We start from the raw sequence: 15,743 nt of genomic DNA, 5'->3' as shown, positions 1-15,743 counted from the left end.
CTGCAGTAGCAGGGCCACACTGGCCACCTCTGCTGCCATTTCCTTGCTCAGAGGTTTTTTTCCCCCTTTAATTTCGATGGTGACTGTTGGGAAAGTCAAATCTGAGCATCTGAGCATGCCAGATTCTCGCTAGTGCTCCCCAGCCTGTATGACTGAAGCCCAGTCTTCTCCATGTGGACTATGATGCCCACATCTGCTGCCCAACACCAAGAGTTATGTAAGTGTTTGGAGTCGTAGTTGAAAAACCAAGAGAAGGAAAAACTGAAGACATAGATAAGCAAGGGAGCGTGTTCCTCATGAGCTGGAACATGGACCTATGGGTTTTCCCATGCATGAAGAGTGCAGCTTCTCATCCTCTCAGAATATAGGGAAGGCTAGGTAGAGAGGCAGAGAGGATATGCACATGTATGTGACATTGGGCCAGTTTCCTGTGATATGGGAGGCAAGATATTCTGAGAATGAGTGGGGTGGGAGGCTGTGATGTGGGCTTAAGCAGGGAGTTAGACTTTTGGAAGAGTCCTCACGTGGATAGGGAAAAGTCCCTACATGGATTCTGTGGACAGATATCAGGATTGCCTAGCATGCTGGGCTCAGAAGACAAGCTCTCCCACAGCTCCAGTTGAGGGACTGTTTGATTTTCTGGGGCTGAGAAGGTGTTTGGGGTGGGAGGATTGGGATCTAGAAAATTGAGGGTGCTCCTGGGGAGAGTTCCACTGATGGTCTGAGCTGCATAGGGAAGTAAGGCAAGAAAGAGGTAGCAGAATCAAGTGTCATGGAGTACTAAGCCACTTAGTGTTTTTTTTTTTTTTTTTTTTTGAGGCAGAGTTTCGCTTTTGTCGCCCAGGCTGGAGTGCAATGGCACGATCTTGGCTCACCGCAACCTCCGTCTCCCAGGTTCAAGTGATTCTTCTGCCTCAGCCTCCCAAGTAGCTGGGATTACAGGCATGCGCCACTGTGCCCAGCTAATTGTGTATTTTTAGTAGAGATGGGGTTTCTCCATACTGGTCAGGCTGGTCTCGAACTCCTGACCTCAGGTGATCCACCTGCCTCAGCCTCCCAAAGTGCTGGGTTACAGGCATGAGCCACTGTGCCTGGCCACCACTTAGTATTTTAAAGTTAGTTGGAAACTCAATATCTTATGCAGGTCAGTAAGAATAGGGCTAACACATATTGAGAAGTAACCAAGCATTGTGCTAAGAGATTTATGACGGTATCCATTTGATTGCATTGTTGCTGGCAATGAATGTTCTCATTTAACCTTTGGGGGGGATGTTTTTTTTTTTTTCGTCTTGAGACGGAGTCTTGCTCCATCACCCAGGCTTGAGTACAGTGGCGTGATCTACTGCAACCTCTGCCTTCTGGGTTCAAGCAATTCTCCTGCCTCAGCCTCAGCCTCCTGAGTAACTGGGATTACAGGTGCCCTCCATCATGCCTGGATAATTTTTTTGTATTTTTAGTAGAGACAGGGTTTCACCATGTTGGCCAGGCTGGTTTTGAACTCCTGACCTCAAGTGATCCACCTGCCTCAGCCTCCAAATTGCTAGGATTACAGGCGTGAGCCACTGCGCTCAGCCAGGGGGCGGGGAATGATCTTAAGGGTGTAAAAAGCTCATACAAAGAGAGGAGGGGAGAGGAGGGGAGGGGAGGGGAGAGGAGAAAAGAGGAAAAGATTAGAGAAGACTAATATTTGAGATACCTACATTAAAAACCCAGTTACCTATTAGTGTTTAAACATGTAGAGTTTTTCCTGTGCATATTGAAAATGAAATATGTCTTCATAAAGATTGGATTATACTTTCATTCCTTCTGTGGGCTCTTCAGAAAGCTCATGTATGGGGTGTGTGTACATGTGAGCTCTTCAGAAAGCATGCTCATGTGTGGGGTGTGTGTACGTGCATGTGTGTGTGACAGTGGTCTACTCATGTTCTTTGACCATATCGGAAAATATTCTAACACTCTAGTCCTAACTTTTGTTGTTGTTTGTTTGTTTGTTTTTGAGACCGAGTCTTGCTTTGTTGCCCAGGCTGGAGTGCAGAACACAACCATAACTCACTGCAGCCTTGGCCTCCTGGGCTGAAGTGATTCTCCCCACTCAGCCTCCTGAGCATGTGGGGCCACAGGCATGCACTACCACACCCAGCACATTTTTCAATTTATTTTTGGTAGAGATGAGGTCTCACTCTCACTGTGTTGCCAAGTCTGGTGTCAACTCCTGGGCTCAAGTGATGCTCCCACCTTGGCCTCCCAAAGTGCTGGGATGATAGGTGTGAGCCACCATGCCCGGCCATTTTGAATACATAGAATAAGTTCCAGGAGTAATTCATGTGTTGAAGAGCAGTTATAGCTTATAGCTAGTGTGGTAAATGTGAAAGTTTAGAGAAAGATCAAGCTAACTGTGGCTTTGGTGGTTTTATTTCATCATCTTAGGAATGCCCACCTCCTCACCTTGCTACAGTAATTCAATTTGTTTCTTTGATGCTGTAGGCATCTCCCTACCTGGATATTCCAAACTGACATTTAGCTGTGAGAAGCGTTCTGTCCCAAAGAAAGAGCTAAACAAGAAGCTTGAAGATTCATGCAGGAAGAAGCTTGCTGAGTTCGAAGATGAGTTAGACCACACTGTGGACAGCCTGACGTGGAATTTAACTCCTAAGGCCAAACAAAGGACCAGAGAACCTCTCAAGGTCAGTTTGGAAGCCTGTGCACAGCAGTGTTTGGGGGGACAGAGAGGCAGTGAATGGGGAGGCATTCAGATGACATGAAAAGCTGTGATGAATCCATCGCAAAATAGATTAGAGCTTCTGTTGGCCATCTATGGGTCATGCAGTTGGTCAAGATGTCAACATACACAGTTCCTTTGCCTGTCATTGACTCTATGCTTTTGTATGTTTCAAAGAAAGCAAGTCAACCAAAGAATAAAAACTGGATGAACCACTTACGTGTGCCACAGAGAGAACTAGACCGACTTCTGCTTGCCAGAATGGAGAGTCGGAACCACTTCCTAAAAAACCCCCGTTTTTTTCCTCCTAACACTCCATATGGAGGCAAGTCTCTTGTTTTTCCTCCAAAGAAGCCAGCATGGAGAGGAGAATTCCAGAGTACAGACCCAGAACAGAGGTATGTCTTTCCCTGACTTGAACTCTCAGAAAACCTGACCCTTTAGAGTTAACCTAGATGGTCCTCTGTTTCGTCTGGCTGTAGAGGTCCCTAGACTTTCGAGGCAGAATAGCAGTATCAGAACAGAGCAGGGCTGCAGGGTCACCTACTGGTGTGGCCTTTGGACCTTCCCCAGAGTCCTGGTTTTATGCTTTTCTGACCTGCCAGGGGTCTTGAGAAATAGGGGTGGGTGTTGGCCTTTTATTTACATTGGAGCAATCTGGGTCAAATGGAAGCAATCCCATTAGAGGCATAGGTCTTGAATAATAACAGCCTTTGAAATTTGATTAATTATAAATAATTAGCGTAAACTGTGATTTTTCTTTAAGAGTGCCTTTGCCTATATATAAGTAATTGTCCTTATGAAAGTAATGAGTTGCTTCATGGGTTCATAATTTTAATAAGCCTAAAACTATTAACATTTCTTTATTAGACAACTAACTTTTTTTTATTAAGGAAAATTAGATACAAAAACTAGCTGGGTGTGGTGCTATGCACCTGTGATCCCAGCCACTTGGGAGGCGGAAGTGGGAGGATCACCTGAGCAAAGGGATGTAGAGGCTGCAGTGAGCCAGGATTGTGCCACCGTACTCCAGCCTAGGTGACAGAGTGAGACCCCATCAGGAAGAGAAGAGAAGAGGAGAGAGGAGAGGAGAGGAGGGGAGAAGAGGGGAGAGGAGGGGAGGGGGGGGGAGGGGGGGGGAGGGGAGGGGAGAGGAGAGAAGAGGAAAAGATTAGAGAAGACTAATATTTGAGATACCTACATTAAAAACCCAGTTACCTATTAGTGTTTAAACATGTAGAGTTTTTCCTGTGCATATTGAAAATGAAATATGTCTTCATAAAGATTGGATCATACTGTAAAATTATTTTATAACCTGCATTAACAATAAGATCCAAGAAAACCCCAACAAATGGCATATTGTGAATATCTTTGATGACCTTTATGTATTTATTTTTACATTAATCAGTCACTGCCTACTATTTCATTGTATGGATGAAACTAACAGCCTTTCTCCCCCTCTTTTTTCATCCCACAGTTGTGCTGATACTCCAGTGTTTCTAGCTAAGCCACCAATTGGGTTTTTCACAGATTATGAAATTGGTCCAGTTTATGAGGTAGACATCTTGTTTCTTTACAGCTCCTACCCCATCTGCTTTCTTATTTTTAAAAAGTCTTTATTATGGAAATTTTCAGCTGTACACAAAACTAGGGAAAAGACTATAACAACTCCTCATATGCCCAACATACAGCTTCAACAGTTATCTACATTTTGCCAATGTGGTTTTATCTATTACTCCTACAACCTCTTCATGTGTGCATCTATATGCACATGTATGTGCTGGAGTCATGTAAGGAAAATATGACATCACATCATTCTTCAGTTAATACATCAATTAGTATCTCTAACAGATAAGCGTTTTAAAAAGTAACCGTAGTACCACTGTCACCCCTAGCCATATTAATAATGATTCCTTAATATCAACTAATACCCATCTATGTCTGATCTTCATTTGTTTTAAAAAAAGGTCAATTTATATTTGGTTTCTTTGCATCAGAAATCTAAACATTGCATTTGATTAAAGTATCTCTTAATTCTCCTTTAGTTGATAATAATTCCTCTCCCACCTCCTGCTTTTTAAAAATGCCACTTATTTGTTGAAGAAACTGCAATTCCATACACCCTGGATTTGGCTAATTACATTATTGTGGTGACATTAAACGTGTTCTTTCATCTTCCGTATTTTCCACAAACTGGTCATTATATATAGAGATTTGATGAGATTCAAGTTCCACTTTTCCTCTTTTTTGACAAAAATACTTCTTTGGTGGTACTGTGTATTTCTTATTGCGTTCCATTAGGAGGACGCGTGGGATGGATCTGGGTTTCCCGTGGTCAGTTATGAATGGCATCAGGAGGAAGCGTGGGATCTGAGTTTCCCATGGTCAGTTATGAATGGCATCAGGTGTTGAAACTCTGATTCAGGCTCTCTGCTCCTCCTGTTCGAGAGTCAGCTGCATCTTCTTTTGCATTGCCAGCACATCCCTGAGACACCATGGGGAAGGTGAAGGTCGGAGTCAACGGATTTGGTCGTACTGGGCGCCTGGTCACCAGGGCTGCTTTTAACTCTGGTAAAGTGGATATTGTTGCCATCAATGACCCCTTCATTGACCTCAACTACATGGTTTACATGTTCCAGTATGATTCCACCCATGGCAAGTTCCATGGCACCGTGAAGGCTGAGAACGGGAAGCTTGTCATCAATGGAAGCCCCATCACCATCTTCCAGGAGCGAGATCCCTCCAAAATCAAGTGGGGCGATGCTGGCGCTGAGTACGTTGTGGAGTCCACTGGCGTCTTCACCACCACGGAGAAGGCTGGGGCTCATTTGCAGGGGGGAGCCAAAAGAGTCATCATCTCTGCCCCCTCTGCTGACACCCCCATGTTCGTCATGGGTGTGAACCATGAGAAGTACGACAACAGCCTCAAGATCGTCAACAATGCCTCCTGCACCACCAACTGCTTAGCACCCCTGGCCAAGGTCATCCATGACAACTTTGGTATCGTGGAAGGACTCATGACCACAGTCCACGCCATCACCACCACCCAGAAGACTGTGGATGGCCCCTCCGGGAAACTGTGGCATGATGGCCGCGGTGTTCTCCAGAACATCATACCTGCCTCTACTGGCGCTGCCAAGGCTGTGGGCAAGGTCATCCCTGAGCTGAACGGGAAGCTCACTGGCATGGCCTTCCGTGTCCCCACTGCCAACGTGTCGGTGGTGGACCTGACCTGCCGTCTGGAAAAACCTGCCAAATATGATGACATCAAGAAGGTGGTGAAGCAGGCATCGGAGGGCCCCCTCAAGGGCATCCTGGGCTACACTGAGCACCAGGTGGTCTCCTCCAACTTCAACAGTGACACCCACTCTTCCACCTTCGACGCTGGGGCTGGCATTGCCCTCAACGACCACTTTGTCAAGCTCATTTCCTGGTATGACAACGAATTTGGCTACAGCAACAGGGTGGTGGACCTCATGGCCCACATGGCCTCCAAGGAGTAAGACCCCTGGACCACCAGCCCCAGCGAGAGCACAAGAGGAAGAGAGAGGCCCTCACTGCTGGGGAGTCCCTGCCACACTCAGTCCCCCGCCACACTGAATCTCCCCTCACAGTTTCCATGTAGACCCCTTGAAGAGGGGAGGGGCCTAGGGAGCCCCACCTTGTCGTGTACCATCAATAAAATCCCCTGTGCTCAGCCAAAAAAAAAAAAAGAAAAGAAACTCTGATTCATTCCCTATAAAGTTCTTATCAAACTTGCACTTAACAGCCTAGATGACTGCCAAAGGACTTACAAAATGGTAATTTCTAATTTTATTATTCCATTTACATTTATTAGCTTGATTTTCCATTTAAAAAACAGAAACAAAACTTTCCTTCTAACTTTGATTTCTATCTCCTCCTCTTTCTTATACTCTCCTGATATCTATAGGTAACTATTTCTATTAGTTTGTGTTCTTCCATTGTTTCTTTTCGAGCCATAAGCAAATACGTATACATATTTGAACGCCCTTTCCTTCTTACTGTCCTCTACATCTTCACAGTATATCCAGTAATGCCTGCAAGAGCAGAGACTTTCTGCGTTCCTTTTTCCCAGCTTCTTTCTTTTAAAAGCCTCCCACCATCTTGGGGAATCAGGTCGAGACCAAGCTTAGCAGTCGCCAACTCTGCTCACCAGGTGCAAAGACAACTAGGCCTAATGATAACAATCCCTTCACACACACACGGATTGCACTTTACAGTTTAAAGAACACTTGCATATCCATAATTCTTTAGGAATGTCTCAACCACTCATGGCAAAAAGCAGACCAATATGGTAGCTCTACATGCTTAACATTAGAGGAAGCATTTTGCTTACTCCGTGGACTTAACAGTAATATGTTGTCTTTTGTACTTCTGTATCTGGGACTTCTGTGTCTGGCCATCACATTTTAAGGACAGTTGTAGAAGCTGGCAAACACCCAGAGGAAGGGAGCTAAAATCATGTCAGGGAGTAGAATAAGGAAAAGGGAGAGCTGCTCATGGACATACGGAAGATATTCTTCAGGGCTTGCAGATGCCTGCTGTGGAAGCCTGTGCTCAGAGCCTGGAGATCCTGAGGCTGTAGATGAGGTAGACACAGATGGCCATGGAACAGTCTTTCCTCTGATCTTTGCCTACTTCTCATCCCTTTGATGTTCATAACAGTTATTTACTCAGATAAACTATAAAGTGTAAGGATAAAAACATTACAGATTTTCAGTCCTTAAAAATTTATGTCCCATGTACCCTTTCTCAGGAGCCTCCCAGGGAACATTCTTCTCTAGTAGAAATGAGGAAACCAAAGAAGAGAAAGGCATGGAATGTGGTACCAAGAGATCCAACATAGGGGAGAGGTGAAGGAAATCTCCAGGTTAATATCTCTTAAGAGATTTTGCAGTTAATATTGCTGCAAAGCAAAATTTCCCAAAGCTCAGCAACTTAAAACAATCATTTTATCATGTTTACAAATTCCTTGGGTGAAAAATTCAGACAGAGCACAATGGGAATGGCTTGTTCCACAATGTCTGAGGCCATTGCTGGAGAGAGTCAGTGCTTAGGAGTGACATAAAAGTTGGAGTTGATGCTGCTGATGCTGTTGTAGATAGACAGCTGAGGTTATCTACCAGAACATCTGTCTACACCACATAGCTTCTCTATGTGGGCTGGGCTTCCTTATAGTATGGCAATCTCAGGTTAATCAGACTTTTACATGACAATGCAAGTGAGTATCTGCACTTTTTCTTTCTTTTTTTTTTTTCCAAGATGGAATCTTGCTCTGTTGCCCAGGCTGGAGTACAGTTGCAGGATCTTGGCTTACTGCAACCTCTGCCTCTTGGGTTCAAGCAATCCTCCCACTTCAGCCTCCCGAGTAGCTGGGATTACAGGTACGCACCACCACGCCTGGCTAATTTTTTATATTTTTGATAGAGAGAGGGTTTTGCCATGTTGGCCAGGTTGGTGTTGAACTCCTGACTTCAGATGATTCACCTGCCTCGGGCTCCCAAAGTCCTGGGATTACAGGCGTGAGCCATTGTACCTGGCCAAGGATCTGCACTTCTAAGTGAGTATCCTAGCAAGCAAGAAGGAGATTGCATCACATTTTATGACCTAATTTTGTAAGTTGCACAGCACTACATTCTTTGCATGCCATAGATTACAAACAAGTCACTAAGGTTGGTCCAGATTCAAGGGAAGATATGTAGACTTCATCTCTTTTTTTTAAAACCTTTTTCTTTTTCTTTTTTTTTTTTTGAAATAAGGTCTGGCTGTTGCCCAGGCTGGAGTGCAGTGGCATGATCTTGGCTCACTACAACCTCTGCCTCCTGGGCTCAAGCAACTCCTCCCAACTCAGCCTCCCGAGAAGCTGGGGCTACAGGTGCATGCCACCACACCTGGCTAATTTTTGTATATTTTGTACAGAAGGGTTTTTGCTATGTTGCCCAGGTGGTCTCAAACTCCTGAGCTCAAGCAATCCACCTGCCTCAGCCTCCTAAAGTGCTAGGATTACGGGTGTGAACCAGTGTCCAGCCTAGACTTCATCTCTAATGAGAACAGTATCAAAGAACTTATGGATGTGTCTTAAAACTGCTACAGGAGTTATCCTATATGATAGCAGTAGGTGTAGTGGAAAACTAGCCCAGATTAGAAGAGGCCAGAAGGCTCTAGGAGAGGTTGATTTATGGAGATGACGTTGGGAAGAGTCCCTGATACATCTGGATATTTGGGGGAGATATTCATAGGGTGGTGGAGAAGGATTGAATTATTGGTAAGTACAAAGCAAACAAAATAATTAGTTGATTATTTACTCCAGGAAAACAAAAAATTGTACAAGGCAGGGAAAGGAATGACCTCGTGCTCAACTGTGAATAGCATTACTTAGTAACTTGAATATAACATGAATTACTAATCTAACCAGTAGTATGATATAACTATATTGGAAAGATGGGGGATAGGAAGGGCGTGTCATATGGTGAGTCAGATATGGGAGAGGGAAGAGCAACTATCCATATCCTCCATCCGTAACTAATACCTAAAACTGAACAAAAGTAGTATGCTATTTGGAGACATGGAAATAAATACCAAAATAATCAGCTAAAGGAGAAAAAAGTGTTTATCTTTGGGGAGTGGGAAATGGCAGGGTGGGGCCAGGGAAGAGGGCAGTATTTCTATTTTCAAAACCTTGTCGAACTCTGACTCTTTAAACCATGTGGCTGTCCAACTTAGAAGAAAACAACTTAAAAAAACCAAAAAACTTTCCACAAAAAGAAACACCAGGCCCAGATCATTTTGTGGGTACAGACTCTGAAACATTCAAGCTATTCTCTATTTATGAAACTGTTTCAGAGACTAGAAAAAGAGGGAATGTGCCATCATTATTAGGTAATAAGCCTAATTACCTTGACACCAAATAAAAACATATAACAGTCTTGCTTAAGAACATAGGTGCAGAAATACTAGGTAAAAAACAGCAAACCAAACCAAACAGTAAGGAACAACACACACACACACACACACACACACACACACACACACACACACACAGTCAATTTGAAACCCAGGAATGCAAGGAATGTCTTCACAGGAGGCCTTGAGTTGGCAGTTGGCTTTCCTAAGCCTATTATTTATTTTTCCTACAAAGCTTCCAGTGCTGTTAAGGAAAGCCAGCCCATGCCACAATCCTTATAATGATCACTGTCCCAAACCTTGCAGCCACCACACCTACCATGTTTCACTGCCTGGCCTTCCACCTGTTCCTCATTTCAGTTGACCACTAGTGAAAGTCTTGGTAATTGTGACAATACCATCCCATGGTGCTCACACCCTAGTTCCCACCAGCTGTTTCACAGGTGGATTGGTGTAATATGAAGTGTTGGCCAAAAATTGATGTAAATGCTGATTTAGGAATACAAACCTATAAATAAAAATACGAAGACATACTTCATAGTTATGTCGATTTTTATCTGGTGGGGGGGGGGCGCTGGTAGAGGATTTCAACTTTATCTGTAATGTTTTATTTCTTAAGCTGGGTGATGGAAACGTGGCTTCTGTCATGTTATAAGTTATACATTGTTTTCTAGTGTAACATGTCACAAAACATTAACAAAAGATGTGTACTATTGGGAGAACCCGCTCCCGATGTTTAACATGAGTTCTTTTCTATTTCCTAAGTGTCTCAACTGGGTTGAGAAATAAAGGGAAAGAGCACAAGAGAGAGAAATTTAAAGCTGGGTGTCCGGGGGAGACATCACATGTCGGCAGCATCCGTGATGTTCCTGGAGCCATAAAACCAGCAAGGTTTATTAGCGATTTTCAAAAGGGGAGGGAGTGCATGAATAGGATGTGGGTCACAGAGATCATATACTTCACAAGGTAATAAAATATCACAAAGCAAATGGAGGCAGGGCGAGATCACAGGACCACCAGATGAGGTGAAATTAAGATTGCTAATGAAGTTTCAGCATGCATTGTCATTGATAACATCTTATCAGGAAGCAGGGTTTGAGAGCAGATAACCTGTCTGACCAGAATTAGGTGGGAATTTTCCTCGTCCTAATAAGCCTGGGAGCGCTACAGGAGACCCAGGCTGATTTCATCCCTTCGGCTTCGACCATAAAAGACTGGACGCCTTAAAAGGGGCCATCTATAAGCCTACCTTCAGGGCGCATTCTCTTTCTCAAGGATGTTCCTTGCTGAGAAAAAGAATTCAGCGATATTTCTCCTATTTGCTTATGAAGGAGGAGAAATACAGCTCTGTTCCATCCAGCTCACCGGTGGCCAGTTCAAAGTTACCTCTCTTGTTCCCTGAACATCGCTGTTATCCTGTTCTTTTTTTAAGATGCCCAGATTTCATATTATTCAAAGACACATGCTCTACAAACAATTTGTGCAGTTGACACAATCACAGGGTCCTGAGGTGACATTCATCCTCCTCAGCTTACAAAGAAGATTATGGGATTGAGAGATTAAAGTAAAGACAGGCATAGGAAAACACGAGAGTATTGATTGGGGAAGTGATAAGTGTCCATGAAATCTTCACAATTTATGTTCTTCTGGTGCGGCTTCAGTCGGTCCCTCCGTTCAGGTTCCCTGACTTCCCGCAACAGTGTACCTGTATTGCTGTGCTACACACTGTGTTGGGTGCCGTTGGAGGGTTAGGTCTAGACCTTGTCCTTGGTGGTCTCCCAATCTGGGGTGGGAGAAAAGAAAGTGGGGTTTAAAGGGGGCGCATGGGTTACATAAGAGGCCCAGTTACATCCTGACATAGAGGTGCCATAACACCCTTCGTGTCCATGGGAAGAATGGTTCAAAGAGATACGTGGTGAGGAAGATAGTAAGTAAGAGGTGAGGTGAGCAAAACTTTGGAACCAGATATCCTAGGCTCACACCTCACTGGTGCCTCTTTGAACTCCAGTTTCTTCAGCTGTGAGATAGAAACAGTTCCCACATTTCTTGGTTGTTGTGAGGTTGAGGAGGCACAGAGCAGATGCTCATAAATATTAGTTGTTATTTTAAACAATAGGTCAGATCTATTCCTGCCTTCATTTTTACCTTGCATTTTATTTATTTATTTTTAAAATTTTAAACTTTTTTTTTTTTTTTTTGTAGAGACAGAGTCTCTTCACATTGTCCAGGCAGGTCTCAAACTTCTGACCTCAGCTCATCCACTTGCCCCAGCCTCCCGAAGTGCTGGGATTACAGGCGTGAGCCACCGCACCTGGCCTGTATTTTATTTTTTACTATGGAAATTTCCCAAAACAAACAAAAGTACATAGGATGGCGTAATGAATCCCCATGTACCCCTCAGGTAGCTTCGACCATTACCAACATGTGGCCAAGCCTGTTTCATTTCTACTTCTTCCCCCTTTCCATATTAGAGTAAATCCTGAACATTGCATCATGTCATCCATAAGTGTTGGTGTCTAAAATAGATCATCTTACCTTTCAACAGATGGTAATCGCGCTGCAGAACACCACCACGACCAGTCGCTACCTGCGAGTCCTCCCACCTTCCACGCCATACTTTGCTCTAGGACTGGGTAAGTTCAGTATCAGTAAGTTCAGTAATAGTAGTGGTAGTAGTAGTGGTGGTATTAGTAGTAGTGGTAGTAGTAGTGGTGGTGGTGGTGGTAGTAGTAGTAGTAGCAGTAGCAGTAGTGGTGTAGATTGCCTCAAAGTCACTTGCTGAGCTTGCCAACAGTTGCTGACTCCCACCCTGAGTCCAGAGCCCAGTCCAGACTCCTCCCATCAGCAGTCCCTGAGGGCCCCTCATGCTCCACCAGCAATGCGTCCTCAGAGCCTTGACAGCTCCATTCTTCTGACCGCCTCCACACAGGCACTGGTGCTGCCATCTCCCCACTCCTTGTGCTGCCGCTCTCCTCAATCAGGCCCTCTCCATTCCTCACTTAAGTGCCGGCAGCAGCCCCCAGTCAGCCTTCATACTTTAGTGTCATAGTGTTTGTCTCAAGAACAACTCTGATCATATCACCCCTGTTCAGAAATCTCAAAAGTTTATCTGCTGCCCACCATAGAAATTCTAAGCCATAGGGCCAGGCATGGCCCCGCCTGACCTTTCCAGATGGATAGGGTCATCTTCCCCCAGGCTCTGGCGTGCTTACCTGGAGTTGCCACCCTTTCAGCCTGCTCCCGTCGCGTGCCCTTATCCTGCCGTCAGCACTGCTTTGGCCCAGAAGGCACTTACAGAGCCAGCCCCGGTCGTGGCTGGGGCCTCTACCAGCTGAGCTCAAGCCCTGGTGGCCGGCTGCTCCCTGGATCCTCACTTGTCACTTTTGTCCTGCACAGGGATGTTCCCAGGAAAAGGTGGAATGGTGGCTCCTGGAATGACCTGCCAGTACATTGTCCAGTTTTTTCCTGACTGCCTTGGGGATTTTGATGATTTTATTTTAGTGGAGACCCAGTCAGCTCACACGCTTCTGATCCCCCTGCAGGCCCGGAGGCCACCCCCCGTGCTGACATGTGAGTGTACACCGCATCTTCCCACAGATTCAGTTAAGGTTGGAGAGTCCCCATGAGGACTGCCTGCCTCTCACGTTCCCTTTGTAGCAGCACGCAGCTTGATTCTCTTGGGCAGGGGCCATGGGTCCTACAGAGGAAACTGCTAGCAGCTTCTGTAGCTATCCACAGTGTCAAGCCATGATTGTTCTGCTTGCTTTTGGGTTTTCTCAGTGGAGGTTGACTCACAGCAGGGGAGGAGGCCAACAGTCCAGCTAACCCCACCATAGGTTTTGCTGACTTATGAATACCCCTGAGAGGACCTGTGCCACAGTGGGCAAGGAATAAGTGCCTGCACACCCTGAGGAGTCCTAACAGGTGTTGTCCTCGTGGCTGTAGGGGTAGGCGTCCTTAGCAAAGCTGGCTTCAGCTGGGCTCCCTCAGTGACAAGCTTCTCCAGCTGGGCATAGGCTGGAATTTGGGACTGTGATCCCCCTTACTTCTGCCATAGTCCTCAAGGGCCATGCTGGATGGCCCTGGCTGAGCATTAATCCACAATGGACACTGACTTCTGCTGCTCTAGCCAGGAGTGAGTAGAGTCCCATGGCACTATTGCCATGTGGCCAGCAGCAGCCTGGGCAGAGCCCAAGTGGGTGCAGGGTCAGGACATGTCCCCACTCATCCTCTCTGTGTAGGGTGCTGGGCTGGGACCAGCTGTCCTGATCTCTGGCTGGACCTCAGGAGAACCATGACAGTAGGGCCCATTCAGAGTGACCTGTTGTTTCTCTTGTATATATTCTTCTGTGGATACAGTGTCACCGGTGTTGGACTGTGGTTACTGCCTCATTGGGGGAGTCAAGATGACCAGATTCATCTGCAAAAATGTGGGTTTCAGTGTTGGCAGGTTCTGCATTATTCCCAAAACAAGCTGGCCACCACTAAGTTTCAAGGTGAGTGATCACAGGTTGCTAACTGGAAAAATTACAAATCTATCAAAGGAAATAACCCCCAGAGGAACTTGCTAGAGTATACCTATGATTAGAAACACACAGAACGCAGAGTGTTGTAAACTCTCTATGCAACTGCCACAACCTGAATGAGAATGGATGTATAAGGGGACCAGTGTTACAGTCCTGGTTATGTCAGTAATACCTGTACCACAGCCGGGCGCAGTGGCTCACACCTGTAATCCAAGCACTTTGCGAGGCCGAGGCAGACAAATTGCGAGGTCAGGGAATCAAGACCATCCCGGCTAACAGGGTGAAACCTTGTCTCTACTAAAAAAATACAAAAAATTAGCCAGGCGGGGTGGCACGCGCCTGTAGTCCCAGCTTTTCCGGAGGCTGAGGCGGGAGAATGGCGTGAACCCAGGAGGCGGAGCTTGCAGTTAGCCCAGACCGCGCCACTGCACTCCAGCCTGGGCGACAAAGTGAGATTCTGTCTCAAAAAAACAAAAACAAAAACAAAAACAAAAAAAACCCTGTACCACGCTGGGCAAGCGGTACCACCTCTCTTATCCTTTAAGCCCTGGCTCAGATGTGACTGCATTCACTCATTCAGTCCTTCTTTATTGTAGCAAATGACTAAATAGTTCAGAGGTTGCAAATTGGCTGCCCTTTGGCCAAATTCTGCTGGTATTTATTTGGCACAGCACTTAATATTTTTTGAGCCAACATTTAAAAATAAGGAGATTTGTCTGGGCTCAGTGGCTCACACCTGTAATCCCAGCACTTTGGGAGGCCGAGTTGGGCAGATCACCTGAGGTCAGGAGTTCGAGACCAGCATGACCAGTATGGTGAAACACTGTCTCTACTAAAAATAAAAAATTAGCTGGGTGCGGTGGCATGCATCTGTAGTCCCAGCTACTCAGGAGGCTGAGGAAGGAGAATCACTGGAACCCGGGAGGTGGAGTTTGCAGTGAGCCAAGATTGTACCACTACATTCCAGCCTGGGTGACAGAGTGAGACTCTGTCTCAAAAAAAAAAAGGAGATTTTACATAAAGTTGTACATTTCCAGTCCTTTGAAAAACTGGAAGATATGCAGGCCAGGGCCGGGATTCACTGTGAGCCTGTTGGCCAGGGCTGGGGGCAGGCCCTGTGTATCTTGTCCTGAGTGCCCTGCTCCACCAGTCCCAAGAGCATCCCAGCACTGACACCATCCATCAGCATGCTCACACCATTATTTTTCTCATCAAAGATATTTATTTGTACCCAGAAAACAAGGGCTACATCCAGAGGATGACATTTCAAGATGTTCCAAGAAAGACATTTCACCCTTTTCTGTTACTGACCAGGGTCTTGTAAGCATGGGTTTGTGTCCCTGGCATGCTAAGTGGCTTCTTGTGTAGGCACTGGGGCTGCATCTCTCGTGACTTAAGGGCTTGTAGCCAGGGGTGGGTCAGGGTTGGAGGCGGACACATATGCTAGTACCCATGACACAGGGTGTTACTGTAGGGAAAGGACAATGTGCTTTGGGAGCCCAGGGGAGGGTCCGCCCACTCAGCTCACCTCCTGAGTGAGACCTTCTCACATGCCTGTCACTTTGTGTCCCAGT

At 45.7% G+C, this 15,743-nt stretch overlaps 1 protein-coding gene and 1 pseudogene across 4 annotated transcripts in view; both read left to right on the top strand.

Moving 5' to 3' along the window:
* The window catches only part of DLEC1 (DLEC1 cilia and flagella associated protein), a 68,669-nt gene that overhangs the window by 17,215 nt on the left and 35,711 nt on the right, over positions 1-15,743 (top strand). For all 3 annotated transcript variants that reach the window (XM_023187554.2, XM_023187553.2, XM_023187551.3), the window contains exons 4-9: positions 2,485-2,684; positions 2,897-3,117; positions 4,197-4,275; positions 12,189-12,276; positions 13,040-13,213; positions 14,003-14,139. In XM_023187554.2, coding sequence (XP_023043322.1) covers positions 2,485-2,684; positions 2,897-3,117; positions 4,197-4,275; positions 12,189-12,276; positions 13,040-13,213; positions 14,003-14,139 — 899 coding nt within the window. The remainder of the gene's footprint in view (positions 1-2,484; positions 2,685-2,896; positions 3,118-4,196; positions 4,276-12,188; positions 12,277-13,039; positions 13,214-14,002; positions 14,140-15,743) is intronic.
* LOC111523174 lies at positions 5,146-6,432 on the top strand (annotated as a pseudogene). Its single transcript, XR_002725460.2, has one exon. The product of XR_002725460.2 is annotated as a glyceraldehyde-3-phosphate dehydrogenase pseudogene (transcript).

This window comes from Piliocolobus tephrosceles, chromosome 2 (assembly GCF_002776525.5).
Source record: "Piliocolobus tephrosceles isolate RC106 chromosome 2, ASM277652v3, whole genome shotgun sequence".
Taxonomy (NCBI): domain Eukaryota; kingdom Metazoa; phylum Chordata; class Mammalia; order Primates; family Cercopithecidae; genus Piliocolobus; species Piliocolobus tephrosceles.
Note: the sequence above shows the minus strand (reverse complement) of the source record. Positions and strands in the feature narration are given on the sequence as shown.